This window comes from Pollicipes pollicipes, unplaced genomic scaffold, assembly GCF_011947565.3.
Source record: "Pollicipes pollicipes isolate AB1234 unplaced genomic scaffold, Ppol_2.1 Scaffold_4740;HRSCAF=5597_pilon_pilon_pilon, whole genome shotgun sequence".
NCBI classification, from domain to species: Eukaryota; Metazoa; Arthropoda; class Thecostraca; order Pollicipedomorpha; family Pollicipedidae; genus Pollicipes; species Pollicipes pollicipes.
Window position 1 is genome coordinate 37162999 of NW_023596545.1, and position 16993 is coordinate 37179991.

The following is a 16993-nucleotide window of genomic DNA, read 5'->3' on the forward strand; positions in this document are numbered from 1 at the left end:
TCCACTTGACCTCACTGGCCTTTCACTTTCGTCTGCAGCCGGTAAACACGAAAGGTAGCCGTTACTGAAAATACAATAGAGGCAACACGAAGCGGCTGGAATCCCGGGTGCCCGGCGACCCCCTGTGAGCCCCTATCGCCCGTCGTCAGGAAAAACCAACAAGGGCGGCGGCAGGCACAAAAACGGCAGACGATGAAGCACATCACCTCTTTTCAAGAAACGCCCCGTGGCACACGAAAAACCTGCAAAAGCTGCGGAAGACGGGGCTGGGAGACGGGAAGGGAAGGGACGAGCCGCCGCCCTCGCGCTCCTTGATCCGCCGCCTCTGCACCCCGGGGTCCGCCGTCCCTGGAGCGAGCGCCCGCGCGGACCGGTTTTTGTGCGGCCGTGGCCCACGCCTCCGCGCGAACGGAATACATTACACACACATTCCTGCCAGCGCAAACGGCCGGGAGATGGCGAACGTCGTGAATAAGTGACCGGCTCTGGAAATCGGGTAGGGCCAGGACCGGTGTCAGAGCTGTGATTACAGCACGTCCCGACGCGCGGCTGGACCAGAACTGTTCCAAGCCGTCCTCGCAACTTATGAATAGAAGTTGTAATGCAGCATGATCCTAGCAGACGAAGCCCATGCGACGCAAAAGGTGAAAAACTCAATGCTGGTTAGCTTTTGTAAGCCTACCGAGGAAGAGAAATTGCGTCAGTGTTTTCATTCAGTTGAAAAAGGATAGCATAGGAATGCCTCCTGTTAAGGTCATCGAGTTAGAACATTGACAGCGCTTCATTTTGCAGTATATTCTGATATCAAGGTCGAGCTTTCCCCATACCTCAAACACACGCCATTCAACAGCGCTGTCCTGAAGCACACGACATACTTCTCCGCGGGGACTGCAACGGCAGCAAGACGCATAGCACCGCCGAGGGAGACTGCAGCAGTGGCACGACACGAACACGAGCCGCGGAGGGGTCAGACGACTCCACTATCGTCCTCCCATCGGGACTGCGGGCTCACAGAGCTGGTCAGTCGCGCACGGCCCGTCTGTCAGGCTGAGTCACTGCCCCGCTGCCCGACGACAAAGCCGCGCCTGGCGGTCGCCGGGCGCCTCCGCCCAGCGCCGGGCCGGGCGGGGGCGTCAAGATTCACTGGCGAGATAACACACGCACGTCTCCGACTTCGATGCGTCAGCACAGACACGTGCAAGGCGACGAGCGATCAGCTGCCGACGCCTTGGCGTTTGCAAGGTTCCAGCCTCAGGCTGAGAGCTCTCGGTCCTCCCAAACTGCGCGAACCACTCCACACACCCTTGTCCCGGTCCCTCGCGCTCACGACCGCCTCAGCGAGGCGTGCTGCATGCGGGGGCCGCGCCGCCCGGCCTCTCCGCGCCCCAGCTCCAGGTCAGACATGAGCTGCTCGACCTCTCGGCTTTTGCGCGCCGCCTCCCGCGAGCCCGGCCGGCTGTCGCTGCCCTCGGGCGTCAGCAGCGAGCCGTGCGAGCGCGAGCGCTGCTCCTGCTGGATGGAGAAGCCGAACGCGCGCTCGTTGAGGTGGCGCCGGCGTCCGTGCGGGCCGGCGTCCGGCGGGCTGGGCTCGCCGGAGCGAGGCGAGCGCCGCGCGCCGCGGTGTCGGTCCAGCGTGGCGTACTGCGGCACCGACGGCACCGGCGGCTCGGCGTAGCCCGCGTAAGGCGGGCTGAAGGCGCGCTCGTCGCCTGGCCGCAGCCCCGCGCGGCTCACGCGCGGCAGGCTCATTGATCCGGGCCCGTAGCCGGGCGGCAGCGGCGGCAGCGGCAGCCGCTGCAGCGGCGGCGGGCGGCAGCGGCTGCGCCAGCTGGCGCGGCCGGCGGCCGGGCGGCGCGCGGCCGGCCGGCGAGCGGCTGGCGCGGCCCTCGGCTCGGCTGGTCGTGCGCGACGCCGTCACCTCACCGGCTGGCCAGTCAGCGAGCAGGGCACGCTCGCGCCACGCACCGCTCGGGCTGCCTGACAGGCTGGCGCTGCGGCCCGACTCGTGCCCCTCGGCGTCGCGCCGCCGGCGCCGGCGCTCCGGCTCAGCCGGCGGGGGCGGCGCGGCCGGCATCACGCGCTGTCGCGGCCGCGACGACCGTGAGCGCGCCGTGCCGTACAGCGAGCCCGGCGAGTCGGGCTCGGCGGCTGGCTCCGGCCTCTCGCCGCTCCACACCTTGTGGTTGGGCAGGCCGTTGGGCAGACCGTTGGGCATGCCGCCGCCGTCGCCGACGTCGATGACAAGCGCCTGGTGCGAGTCGGGCCGCTCGTCGGTCGCGTCGTCGGCGCGCTCCTCCAGGTCGAGACGCGCCTCCTCCTCGGACCACTCGCGCTGCGGCGCCGGGCCGTCGGTCGGCGTCGGTCCGTAAATGGCGCCATACAGTCCTCCGTCCAGCTGGCGCACCTGCACTGCGTCCGCGTACACGTGGAAGCAGCAGCGCACCAGCGCGTTGGCCGGCGCCTCGCGGCGGCACATGAACACGTGGCACTCGAGCACCTTGAGGCCGGTGGTGCGGCGGAGGATGGCAGCGAAGAGGGGCGGATGCGCGATGTTGGGGCTGCGTGCGAACGGCGCATCCAGCGGCAGGAACCGAGCCACGCGCTGCCGCTGTCCGCCGCCGGCCGGCACCAGAACGTGCCGCACCGCCGCGCAGTAGTGCAGTGCTTCGATCGGGAAGAATCGGGTCACCTTCTTCTGCTGCTCGTCAACATTCTCCAGCAGGAGGCCGTTGCTCCAGACGCTGAGCCATGAGTCGATGCCCTTGGCGCCGGCCAAGCCCTCGCTGGGATACAGCTGACCGAGGGGACCCTGGATGCCCTGGAGGCCGTCCTTGGAGGCGTGCGGCCCGGCCGAGCCCAGGTACAGCACGCGGCACCGGCAGATGGGCGTCGCCTCCTCCGGCGAGGCCCGGCGCCGCTGCTGTGCCATCATCGTCGGCGGTTGAGCGGCGGCCACGCCCGGTCGCCGGGGTCGGGTCGCCGCTGGTGCTGCACCCCGCCCGAGGGGTGTCTCACTGCCACCTCGCGTCGCGCTCTAACGGACAGCCCACTGAATGGCGCACTTGCGCGCGGCGTCCGCAACAGGACCCCTCTCGGACCGCAACTCACCACTGCGCCAGGCGCGCCCGCCCGACGCGCGGATATCCAGCGCATGCGCGCCAGCGCCCGGCCAAGCCCGCCTGCCGTCACGTCAGCCAATCAAGTGACGGCAGACAGAGTCAGGCGAATCACCGCCCCGCTGACAGTGTGTTTCTGCTGGCGTCGCGAAGAATGCGCAGGACAGCTGTACGCTGGAGCCGGGCTGGTCCGCAACAGATCTCGAGGATGGGGAGTCGTGGACGTCTCGGATAACATCTGCCCCGTGGGAGAAACGAGCGGGCCAGGGTGACCGATCGGCACAGGCTCGCCGTCACGTCGCCGGTGTGTCGCCAGACAGCCGCATCAGAATGTTTAGTGTTGACCGACTGGCAGAGGGCGGCGGCGTTCGGTGTTTGGCTTTGCGCCGAGAATGGCACAGGCTCACTGGGAATACGTTGGTTGGCACGGCATTCACCGCACCAGCGCCGGATGCGTGGGTTCTTGTGGCCACAATGCCCATTCTCTCCGCCCGTGCCGTGGCAGTGCGACGTCACATTTCCCTGCTGACTCCGTCCTGACGTGACTCGACCCTGACCCGGCATTAATCCGAGGTGGCCTGACCACCCGGCCTAACCGCGGATCGCAGGCGAAGACGACACCCCATCACGCCTTTCTCCAGACGTGGGCAGATGAGGTGCGGCGTTGAAGGAGTGGTCATGTCTCGCAGCCCGTCGACGCCTGGCGGTATGGGCTGGAGACGCCTCATAGTCCGATATAAACCAGTCTGGTCAGCGAGCTGGGCTTCACAGCCAACCATCGCTCTATTTCAGCCGCCTCGTAAAGGGGGTGCACGCGTATAGGCCACGGGGCATGCTCACTCAGGAAACGAGTACGAGCGTACACGCTCGCTCACGAAAACATGGTGCCGGGAAAACAGAGAGCTTCAACAATGCCGCACCTGATGGCCACAGTGCATTATTCAAACCCCTTGAAGACTCCAAGTCGACTTTTGTATCTTTTTTAAGGATGTGTTCCGCACCACACTGGTGCGGAACACATCCTTGGAAAGAATTAAAGAGGCACAAGTAAAAGAAGCTGGCTGAACTGTTGTGTTCCACGGAGTTAAACTTCAGGTTAACAATCCATCAGTCAATGAAGAGTCTTCGCAGAGCGAGAATGTCTAGCCAAAATGTCTTGGAAAGTGCATGCACTCAGGTACACAAAACCTGGGTTGTGACTCGCACCATGCAGAGTGATGGAGCCTTATCGCAATAAGCATGTCACGCGACCACCGTCCAACTCAGACGACTTGGGCGATGTCCACCACTCAGACGCTATCCCGTCTACACGTCCATGACAGCTGCCGGTCCTCACGCGCAGCCACCGGTCCTCATCGCGCAGCCACCGGTCCTCATCGCGCAGCCACCGGTTATCATCACACAGCCACTATTCCTTTCATTTATTACTTTATTATTTATATTATGTATGTATGTATACATTATTATATTATTATTTCATTTATTACTTTACTTTTCCTAAGCCTCTACTTCCTAAAAGCTTTCAGCACACAGTCCCTGTCACGCCCACATATTTATATCTATACGATGACACGAAACAAGCAGATCCGGTCTACCCCATAGGGAAGACCACGTCTGCTTAACACGATGGGAGGCTGTTCCGAGCGAGACAGCGGACCGAGCGAATCTTATTGTCAACTATGCGAGAATGTCAGCACTCCATCGGCCGCACCCGCCTCGGCGCGGCCCGGTCAGTCACGCTTTTGACGGGTTTATATCTTCGCGGCCTCTGGTCACAGCGCCATGAAATTCTTCATCACATATCGCGCAACTTCTTAAATCTTGTCTCCTTCAAAAGTGTGGTATTCGCGGGGAACCTAAATGCAACCTGCATGAACAGGCGACGTATATCTGCGGGTATGCAACAGATCGTGGGTACTTCACGTCCGCGTCTGATTAAAGGGAATGTTTCGCATTTAAAGATATTGGATCAGAGCACTGGATACGATGAAACAAGCTCACTCATAGCTATTGGTATGCTTTTAAATTAAAAAGACTAATCCAAGCAACGCAGTTTCCCTGTTGAGTAAACATGCTCATCGATACGGACGGCTGTTATATCTGGAAATCGTGCTCACGAGCACCAGATATGAACGGCTCGATCATTACACTTTTCTTGGTCTTCGTCGCTGCATGGTTTATGAAGCGGTAGGATTTTAAGGACGTTTTTGTAGCGTCATTAATATCAAGGTGACCTTGTACATGCTTTCCCCGGAAGTCTCCACACGTTCGTGGGCTCGTAGCTTCGAAACTAGACGGGTTTAGGTGTAAAAAGGGGAGGCAGGTCTTTGCACTGCACCAAATGATCCTCAACATGGATTTGATTCTGACGGAAGAGAAAATGGACAATTGGAGTAGATTTATGTGGTGCGATGTGTGCCCACTGAACCATGCTCAAGCCATGGATCCACCTGTTTTCGGGGAAAGGGATAAGGGTTATGTCAGATCTTGGTAACCAGAGCTGATGGAAACATAGAACGAGCAGTAAGACGTAGGTGAGCGTACATTTTACCAATTATTATGTGACCTAGGCAATGTCCGACCCACGTGTGAACCGGTACGAATAAACCGACGAGCCGTCAATATCACATTTTTCGCAACCGGCCTGAAATTCAGCGCACTGCGGCCTAAACTAATACATTAAACCCTACACACTACATATCTGCAAAAAAAATCATTTTTGGAACAATATCTAGCTAAAACAATAACCCTTTTCAAAACCTCCGTCGTTTACCAGCAACATAAACTATTCACGTCTTCTGTAAAACTGCCGTGTCTTGGGAAGCTCAAAGTTAGTCAAGATCTCATCCATAGATGGGTGGTGCGTGACGCGACCACTTACCTGCTTGGGCTGCCGAGATTTAGCATAATCCTTGAAAACGCCCCCGAAAACGCACGGACCCGACTCTGTTGTGAACACAGTCGCCCGTTCTCTCCTCCATCAACGAACAGGTGACGGAAGATTCTTGGGTCACCGGTCAGTGAGATCTGAGCCCGTTCGGCCAGTGTTAAGCCGCTTCTCGGCATTGGGAAACTTTTCGTTTATCATGTAGATTAAGTGAAGAGGGTCGTACTTTCATGAATCACGGAATGAGTGAGTCATGAGACACGGAATCAACTAAAACATATCTAGATGCCATCTGATGTCCCTTATTGTTGGTGACCGGACATTGTCTGACAGTGTCGCATATCGTTCGGTGTTCGGCGACCACCATAGATCAGAGCTGTCGGTGCCGGGCGGTCCCCACAGGTGAGGGTTATCGGTGTCGGGTGACCCCCAGAGGTCAGAGCTACGATGCCGGGTGACCACCAGAGGTCAGAGCTGTCGGTGCCGGATGACCATCAGAGGTCAGAGCTGTCGGCGCCGGGCGACCTCCAGAGGTCAGAGCTATCAGTGCCTCACGATAATCCTACGTCTATAGACGTGATTTGGTATGTTCTGCACTTTGAGCGACTTAAACAAAACCCAAAGAGGTCAGGATTGCCCAGGTCGCCTGGTTTCGTGTCGAGGTCAACAGGATATAATGCATCGGATCATCCACTGGTGGCTTCATGTCAACCATCAGGTCATCTCCTTATTTATGGGGAAAATAGCTTGTTTGGCTTCATTCCTTGAAGCCTGCGACACCATTTGGCTCACCATTCGTAGGATGTCTAGAAATGTGTCACTTTTACGGGCTCGGGCAGGGTCATTAAACGAAGCGCTACATTAAGTTACCTAACTTGACCTCATTTCTGGATCGGTTACCTAACTTCTTGGATCTTAAAACTCTGATGGAACTGATGTGCGGATTAGTTAAGGATTAGTTAAAAGTGGTTTAACATGTCAGTACACTTCGCTAACATAACTGATATGGTAAAATCGGCGCTGCGAAAATCGATTTGGTGTTTGAAGCAGTTAGTATCAAGTCACGCTGAACACACTTGTCGCTTATTCCGCTAATCCTGATCCGCGGCTAGTCCTGTCATCCTGTGATCTTGAGTTTTTATATAACATCACTCTCAGTGCAGGCCAATGTTAAATATCGATATCACTGTTTTTATCAAGCGGAGTTTCTTCATTTGTACGGCTTGCTCCTTTGGTTTTTGGTGGCATCACCCATACTGGCCACTTCTATGTTTCTTGTAATTTTCTCATGTTACGTGCCCTTTTGTTGCCCTTGTCGTGCATAAGTAGGAGCAAAGGCTCCTCATATCACCGCAATTAAATCATGAACATCCAGCCGATTTCTCGCCGACGCGAACGGCGATCACGAGATCCCCAAAATCCAACTGGCATTAAAGCAAAAGGCGCCGTGATTGACCTCATAATTTAGACCAATGTCCAGCATGGTTTTTGAAGTTGTGTGCTCACACCTTGCGCCTGCCATTGTTGATGGCATCTGGCTTCTCTGCCTTCCTTTTGTTCTGAAGACGTTTATTGTACGCAGCAATTACCAGTCTTGTAAAAAAAACGCCATTGGGAAATTATACATCCATCAACAGTAATCTTCCTTGTTCGGAGTAATTATATATGTCACAGCTATTGGTGTCCGTCGGCCCCTTTGCCCATTGTATCGATTCGCAGATAATTGTTATTCAGGCTATTCCCTGCCGTAAACGGACCAGTTGGTAAATACTCCAAATAGCGGAGAAAGCATTGGCTGACCGACGATATACCAGGTTTTACGAAAAGGATGCTTTCGTCATGACATGTTGGGCAGCAAACGCACCTGTCTGGGATTTCGCAACAAACATTCACACATTCGCATCGTCTCATGCGTGCTTGTACCTCAGTCATATATGAAGGAGGCCTGAAGCGTAGTCACTACACACAGTCTGAAGCTGTGTGCAACGATCGGACCCCATTAGTTACGGGCTGGACATTACAGCCATGTGCCATGAAAACCTCGTAATTTGTCTCCAGTATATGACAATCGCCTGGTCTAAGCGCGGCCTCCATTCTCAACCATTGCTGAACTATGAACGAGTGCCTCGTCGGCTTGCCGGAAAATTCGTCGGCTTAAAGGAAACATGACACCTTTTTGTGTTTTCACTTATTGTTATATCAGACGCCTACGATTTCACTAAGAATACAAGCTTCACCAATATCCTTCTGCATAGCTCGGAACTTCGACCTGAAGTACCTGACCCCGCGGGAGAAATCTCATTTGACTCCATCGTGGGTGATACCCCGTAGTGACGACTGGCTCAAACTTCAACCAATGCGCTTATCGGTAACAGGCTCTTGCCGCCCAGCGGGCGGCAAGAGCCTGTTCAAGATAAACGTTTTTAAAACGTTTACACAAACGCTCTTTTATTCGCACCAGTAGAGGTGCCACAATGGTTGTCATGACGACTCGATGCAACTGCAGGGAAGAAGCGTAGTGGTGTTGCAAATCGTTGACAGCGAAATCTGTACTACAAAACAATTAAAATTGATATCCTTTTTATGGCTTAACAGTACCGCAGTGACACTACCCAGTGCTTTCATTAGACGTAACTGGTCCTGAGGTTTCACGAGGACATATTTTTTTGAAGTATGCCCCAAAAGGGATACTCCCCTTAAAACGAGTATCCCCCAGAATTACCCATCGGAATGTGCGAACATTATTTTCTCGAGGCGCTTGAATGTCAAGGATCAGTTACTCATGACCATTATGGCGAACGCCCTTCTATGACCGCAAGATAACCCAGCGAAGGAAGAATAAATCAACGCAAATTGCGCATACTTCGTGGAATGTAGCACTGCTGTCAAAGACAGTCCAACAATGTCTCGACCTCCACCTTCTGCAAAGGCAGCTGGGCAGCTGCAGGCCGCATATCATGGGAAGGCAGTTGAGAAGCGGGCCTCACGTTCTGTGAGTCGCGAATCCACCAACGGTACCCTTATACGCGCTACTGCTTCTATCACTATCAGCCAGCGATGTGTAAAAGGCGTTCCACCCCTTCTGTGAATCGCAGAGAGATCGACCAATAGCCAGCTCCCTAACTTTTGTAGGAGGCGAGACCTTTCAACCCACGGCCATGACAACCGCCTACGTGCCACGACGGACTTCCTCCATCGCTGCCCGCAAGGAACCATTCCCCATACCGCATAGATCTTCCTCTGTCGCTATCCGCCAGGAGTTGTAGGAACTCATGAGGAACTCACAATATATAACGGATCGAAAATCATGTGCGCGTGCGTGTCGTACGCGTCGTGCGTTTAAAAACCAGCGGAACGTTCTTTGCTCTAAATTTCAAAGCGTGCAATGCAAGGCTAAACAAATAGAAAAAAGCTTGCGATCTCAGTGAATCGTCGAATGGTTGGCGATCCCTCCTCCGGGCTGACACGCTGCAGAGGCGCAGGCGCCGAGCACCCCGCCATCGAAGCCTGCCAGACCAGAATCGAATGAATGAATGTCCGTGGATGACTTCCTCCATCCGACGGGGTCGATGTCTTTAAAGGGCCGCCCGTTGTTCGTTATTCTGGCGCGCCTGCTCAGAGCGAGCGGCCAGGGCAAAGCATGGCAACAAGCAGAACGCACTCTCGCATTGAAAAGAAATAATGAAAACAGGTGACTCGCGGCGGACCGATGCGCCACGCGCCGCGTCTTACATGCATAAGCTAATCAAAGTAGTGTAGTGGTCTACGTATCTGTAGCTGAAAGATAAAATAGAAGTTTTCAAGAGATCGAGATTTCCCGCGCCGTACGGTATTATGTCAATCCCTATGGGAGACTCTAAGAGAAAAATTGGGAATTTTCCCCGGCGTGCAGTTTTTTCTATCTTCGGCAAAAAATACCTGACCTGATTTGCCATTTTCTCTGGAGTCGTTGGACCAATACCTGAGCTGCGGAATTATGCAACAATCATAATGCGGAATTGATGTGATCTATTCTGCCATCCGCTTCGAGGCTTTAGAAGATACAATTTGTCCGGGATCACCGGTCATGTGTGCTAATGTAGAACATCCGAGTTAAGTATCGTGGGGTCGTATTTTTCAATACATGGCCAGTGAATGCAGAAGTCCATGTATCTGTACCTGAGTGACATGGTGACTGTAAAGAACATGGGAGTGGTTTCGGCTTTCCGCTTCGCAGTGTCATTCTCTATGGAAGATAAAACATTGGGTGAAAACGTGATTTAATGCATGCCAGTCATGTAGCAAAAAGCAATGACAGCCAACCAGGAAAGTTTGACAGCTTGACTTGGGCTATCTAGGCCTTTCCAGCGGCATGCAGTTAGCATCTTCTTTCGACAAAACATGTCATGACCGGATAGGACTTTTCCTGGCTTGTTGAGCCACATTGAGCCACGGATTATGCGGGCAGTCTGGAGGCGGAGCTAGTTTTCTATGCTCTGGAGAGCATTCAAGGCGCTTAAAGGCAAACTTTGGCATTTGAACATGCTGGCATCCTTTGGCATTTTGCATGCAGGGTCGCACATGGTGCAGCGAGCGTATGCGTCTACGTATCCATAACTGGGTACTATCTGAAGCGACTTAAACAAAGAGGAGTAGTCACAGTTTACCGCTCCGTTTGGCCCTATGCTTACCATATGAGAAAAAGTATTTGGTAAAGAGCGACTACTTTTTTGCACAAGTATCAGTCAGCATTGCATAAAAATCTGATTGGCGGGGAGCGCGGTCAGAATTTTCTTAAGGGTGGAGATTGGTGATTTCGCAGCACGTTGATTTGTGAATTTCTGTCGGGAGCCACTTATGGTGAAAAAATCAAAGCCCAGGAGAAGCCACCGCCTCGCTGGCCGCGCCCCACGGTATGGCATTGGAGAAAATGCCACTGTTAGATTACGGATTGCTCCGAGCTTCAAACGACGCGCATTTCTCTGCATGATCTGCTATATCTACGCTATAGATCTCTGCTATATATATATATATATATATATATATATATATATATATATATATATGTGTATATATATACATATATATATATACATATATATATATATATATATATATATATATATATTATGTATCTCTCTCTCTCTCTCTCTCTCTCTCTCTCTCTCTCTCTCTCTCGCTCTCTCTCTTTCTATACATATATCTTATGCCTAGATCTAGCCATTATGACATAGGAAATGGTAAGAGAGGACAGGTAAGCTGTTGTATCGGTCATTAATTGAGTCAAGCGTACAGTTACAGCAGAATCTTGTTCCATTTATTCGTAAAGTTGCTTTGCTGTGTGTTTTTAAGCGAACGCACCGCATGTCAGAAGCCTTTCTAAAAAGCGCCGGCGACCGCTGTGGCCGTTATTATCGTCCAATTTAAGGCGCAACCTAATAACAAGGTATTGGGATATATATATATATATATATATATATATATATATATATATATATATATATATATATATTGTGGAACAAGGTACTGTAAAGTCAAGCCGCCCACGTGAGGGTTCCAGGACAAATTGCAGAGTGCGTTTAACAGAATGCTATTTCGCGGAATGTGAAAACTAGAATGCTTTTGATGTCATATCTTTCACTGCCATGTTAAAAGGCAAAGAACTGAAAAGTCATATTGACGACCTGATCGTTAAAAAATGTTGAAATGTGAGTGAGTTAGAATAGCATTGAAAATAATGCGAATTAGCCAAAAATTAATTGCCTGAAATGTTAAATAGCCGAATGTCAATAACCCAAACGAAAAATAGGCGGATTGAAATTTGCTGAATGCTCAGTGATCCAAATACATTTTTGCCGAAACGTAAATGGGACGAACGGTAGTTTGACAAATGACAGATCACCGAATGATTATCCCCGATTTTTGTGCTCGAAATGTGAATTTGGCGACCTGCAAGCAGACGGACGCAAATTGGTCGAATGGTCTATGGGCCGAATTCACGCCGTTGAGTTTTAGAATCTTGTTGGACGTTGATAATTATCTGAAGTGATAGCGCTCGCAGACCGTAAGAGGTGGTCCATGAATTACTTGACACATTGATAACATTGTTGGTGGGCCGTAAACAATGTTGTTAGGGACGTGGAATAATTCGGTTTGTTTCTTGATGAAGCTGAATGACCCAGTCAAGCAATAACCTTCACGCCCTTGATCTGACACGACACATTACGGGTCACATCTGTCGATGCTCGCTAAATCTTATCCGGAAGAGGATTTTACGAGCTATTCAATGACGTGTTCCGTTTTATCATAGTTTGCGTGATCCTTGCTGTGAAAGGAGGATAGACCTAATTGAAGGGGAGTGTTCCACGTTTGTATAGGGTTTGAACTGAAACAGCCACTCTGAAGATCATTCAGTGCGGTTCACAGCCCTATCCCTCTTCAGATCTAACAACCTCTAGTTTCTGATCTAAACGCTCGCGAAGATGTGCAAAATTTTTGTTACAGACTAGGAAAAGAATGCTCTGAAGTAAGGGTTAACAACGTCGCCGAGAGGGAGAGGGTCAAGGGGCCTTTGCCTATGAGCCATTAACAGCATTTCAACACACGAACAGTTGACTGAAGAATATTTGGCTAATCAGCATTCGACCATAGAGCTGTTCGAAAAACGGCATTCAACCAAAACACATTCCGGTACCTATCATTTGGCCAGACATTTTGACTAATTGGCATTCGGCTCAACAACACTTCGGCAAGTAAAACTCGCCGTAGGAGCGCTTCGGCAAATAGGCACTCGATTAACATGCATATAGAATTAATAGCTGTTTTCAGTTTGATGCGTCAGTAAAAGGCTTGAGGGTAAATTGTTCTTCGACATTGAGCATTTCGACTGGTTGACACGGCGGCAAAAAAAAGCATTAGCGTACTACCTTCGGTTAAATGCATTTGGCAAAGGGGCATTTGGCTCCATCAGGCATGCAGCCAACGTTGTTCTCAGGGAGTGGGTGAATTTTTCGCACACATCTGCTCGGGTTTCCGCGTGGAAGATGAAGACACTTTAACGGCTCGGCGTTACATTACCCCATTAACCCCATTGGCTTTGAACTCATATTTTTCAATCAGGCCTGAACATGGGCTAATGAAGTTGAGTTGAATGGGCTGATGAAGTTGAAGCTGAAGTTGGGAAAAAGCATTTCACTACTGTCTTCCCCTTGGGCCGAATCTGCCACCCCTGCGTGGATTACGGAACAAATTATGACAACACCAGGTCCATCGCCAGGCATAAACTCGGGGTCTTGCTCGAGGACAGCTGCCCACATTGGCAAAGTCTTTGATATTGGGTAAATACACCTAGCCTTCCTCAAGATGGAACGAATGTTGTCATGAAGTAGCACCCTGATTAGCTGGGTCGCTGTGTGGTTGAGTATGAGAATACTGATGTAGATTTTGGCAGAACATTCATAACACCCCATTTCTATCTTCATAGAAAACGTCACGTGATAGCCAGCTAAGGCGAAGGCCACAAAAGCGTTAGAAAATTTGCCGGACTAGAAGCTCAGGAGCGCCACGGAAATGTGCACAAGCGATCTGAGAACAATCGCCCCAGCAGACAACTATCGTAAAGGAACGTTTTCTTCTACTTGTCCTTGGTTAAACGCGCCCCGAACTAGCTAACTGCAGACTTTCTTGACAGGTATCCGGCACAGACATCTCGAAATACATACAGCACTTTAACATCTAGTTGAGTGCGTCGTAACAATTGCCTACTTGCGGCGATTGCGGCCCGCTTTGCACGTTCACAATTCGCGGATTGCAGGATTAGGTTGTGAAATGCGCGAAACTGGGGATTCCGAGGCTGCTGACCCGGTTACCGTCGTAGATCTAAGTACGCTAGTTCGAACGCTGTTGAATTACTGGTGGGGTGTTTGTGATTGTTCTGCCCGTGTGTTGTGCTACCTGTCAGGTTCACAAAACTTGCGTACCTAACTTGGAGCAGAACTGAATACCGGATTTCTGGGAAGTCTCAGTGGAATGATTACGGTGTTAAAGATTTGAAGGTTAGTTCCATGTTGTCCTGATGCATTTGGCCTGTTTATTTTGGCACGAGCTAGTTTTGTGTGGCAAAACTCTGCAGTTCTAGCCTTTGAAAGGCTTTGTGGGGCAAACCTGCAGTTCTGGCCTTTGAAAGGTTGAAGTCTTGAGCCCTCAAGCCATCAAAACACTGGAAACTTAGTCTCAAGTGGGCTGTAATTGGGATTTGTGCACAGCAGCCACAATATGCAACATTGAAGAAGGCAAGTCATGATGATAATACTGATGTGCTCACCATGCTGTGGTGTTTATCCTAACATGCAGAAAAGTAATGATGAATGAGCATTACATAAGTACCATACTACATCATGTTCGTGTTACGCTGAGCATGCCCAGTGTAGCAGGGAATTTGCTGTGGCATGTGCAGAGCATTTGTGTCATAAATCTCAGTGGTTTAAGTACTGCACACATTCAGTACTGATTTAGCCCACAGTGAGTCAATTTGCCAAGGAGTGGGGATATTGCAAAGATCATGCAAATCAAAAGCAATGAAAAAGATGTTGCCATGACAAAAATAATGTGAAATTTAAATGTTATTTGGCCTGACTAAAGTATGGGGCATGCAGGCACAAGGTTCGGCATGGTGATCGAGTATAGGTGCCCGGCACAGCAGATGTCAGATTCGTGTAGATGAAACTTGATGTCTTCAGATCTTTTATGTTATGGCAATATGGGTATAACATGATATTTTACTCAACTTGATTACATAGCATTGTATCACATCAAGCTGCATATATTTACATGGTGCATTGCAAGATATACTTAAGTGACAATAACTTTGCAGCCTGGGCTGAACCAATGTCACACACTACCATTACCTAGCAGCAGCATGCCTAGAAGCACGCTAATGCTATCAAAAAGGTGAATACTGGCTATTGCCATGAAAAGTTGTGTGGGCTTGGCATCTTTGGTAAGATAAAGGTACTTATGAAATTATAAATCAATGCAATGTATACCTTATATAAATATAAGATACATTAGCAAGGTGCATTATATCAAACAACAATATAGTTATACACAAAACAGTCTGAAAACAATCAGAAAGCCTTATTTTTAGAAAGCATCTTTTCAACCAAAAAAAATGTTAAAAATAATGACTGTTGCATACTTTTTCAGGAGTATAGCTTGAAAAAAATCAAATATACTGCCAAGATAATAATGTTTTCTTCAGCCATTGCTAGCACCATTATCAGTCACTGTTTAGCAGCCATGTCAAGCTAAAACTATGACAAATTAAATTGTAAAACAAATAGTTGGTGAGGAAAATGTGCCATTTGAATCAGGAGATGCTGCTGCTTACTGAAAAAAGATGTAATTTTGGATGGATGCAGTACATTGAAACCTCACCACATCCATACTCATGCATGGTTGGTGGGGGGGTTGATTCTGTGTTAACCCCATTTTGTAATATACCCTTAGCAAGTCAGTAAGTACAGAGTGGGGGAGAAGGTGTCAGATCAAGAAGACTTGTGCTTGGCAGGAGTTTGATTCTATTAGCCCTATTGTGTAATAAACCCTTAACCAATGAAAAAGTAAGGAATGAGAAGGGACAGCCTGGATCAGCAGAAATGCATCTTTTTTATAGGTGGGTTGTGCTGTGTATCTATACTTTCTAGAGAAGTGTCATTTTCATTAGCATGGACTCACCCTCTGTGTTCACCCACTTTGTCTGTAAATGGTGAAATATGACATGGTAGTAAGTTATGATGCTGTGCAGGGTAGGTCTAGCTGGGTGAGGTGGACTCAGACACCTGTTGGGAGGTTCATTTGTCCTGATCTCAGTCATCAAAGGTATCTCGCATTGATAGTCACTGACACTAATGTCATGCAGTTGTAGGCAAGCTTTGAGTGCTGCTTTCCACTTGGATCTAGCATGACTTTCAAGAAAACAGGGACCTGTGACACTTCAGGACCTTATCTCTCAATGCTAGGACGACCTCATGGCAGATATCATGGTCCCTGTTATAAAGCAAGATAATACTGGTCTGCCAGATCCCATATGGAGGAACAGCATGGAACAATGCTTTTGCAAAGTGAACCAGATATAAACCAGCACTGCCTTAGGGAATTCCACTGACCACATTGGCACTAAGGATTACCTTGCCTTCTGGCCAGCTGTTAGCGTAGCATATACAGGTCGGATCAGTGGAATTCAAATCATAATGGCTGTAATCATTATTTCCACAACATCGCCGTTTTGTCGTTTTCGCCATGTACGGGACATCATGACGAATGGGGGCATAGTTGTTGCACCTTCTCAATGTCAGGACAAGGCTGGAGCCTCCCCAGCTGAAAAGGAAGCTTCACCACTGTTGTAGATCATATCAAATGCATAAAATCCTCAAAACTGGCCAGCACATTTCAGGTCCTGTAGGTTCTAGCATCTGAGGTTGGTTTCAATTTGAAAACTGCATGGCCGGCTTGAAGGCTTCGCTCGACGTTGGGGTTGACTGAGATGTAAAGCCACTGTTTTTGTCTGTGTGCCTTGGTAGAGATAAATCCAACACTTATGTCCAATCATTTGAAAGATATAGGCCTTTTGAAATACAGTTCAGTGAAATGCTTTGATTTGAAGTGCTTCCAAAATGTTTGAATTAATGCCGCTCAGTGTTACGATTCGGTGCGATGTGTTTTAGACGTGGACCTTTCGTGAGTGGGCGACTTGAAGTCTTTGCGTACAAGTCTCGGATCATTGGTACCGAGATATACGAATAGATTGCTTTGCATGAGTCAGAAAAACTCACTTTTTCATCTGCAAGATCAGGAAGTAGCACAAAAATACGAAATACTGCCGTCAACGAACGAGCGAAAAGGCAGTTTAAAGTTTTAAAAGGCAGTCCTTAGCATTGGGACAGGATGGGGACGATTTCGTTAGTTGCCAAGTAAAGCAATGGGACCGCCGCCGACTTTCATGCGCCTATGA

General features: G+C 50.1%; 1 protein-coding gene across 1 annotated transcript; it reads right to left on the reverse strand.

Moving 5' to 3' along the window:
* Nucleotides 1-980: 980 nt before the first annotated feature.
* Nucleotides 981-2929, reverse strand: LOC119098311 (uncharacterized). Its single transcript, XM_037221233.1, has 3 exons — nucleotides 2116-2929; nucleotides 1617-1709; nucleotides 981-1000 (listed from the first exon to the last, which is right to left on the reverse strand). The coding sequence occupies exons 1-3, from the start codon at nucleotides 2927-2929 to the stop codon at nucleotides 981-983; spliced, it is 927 nt and encodes a 308-aa protein (XP_037077128.1).
* Between the last annotated feature and the right edge of the window lie 14064 nt (nucleotides 2930-16993).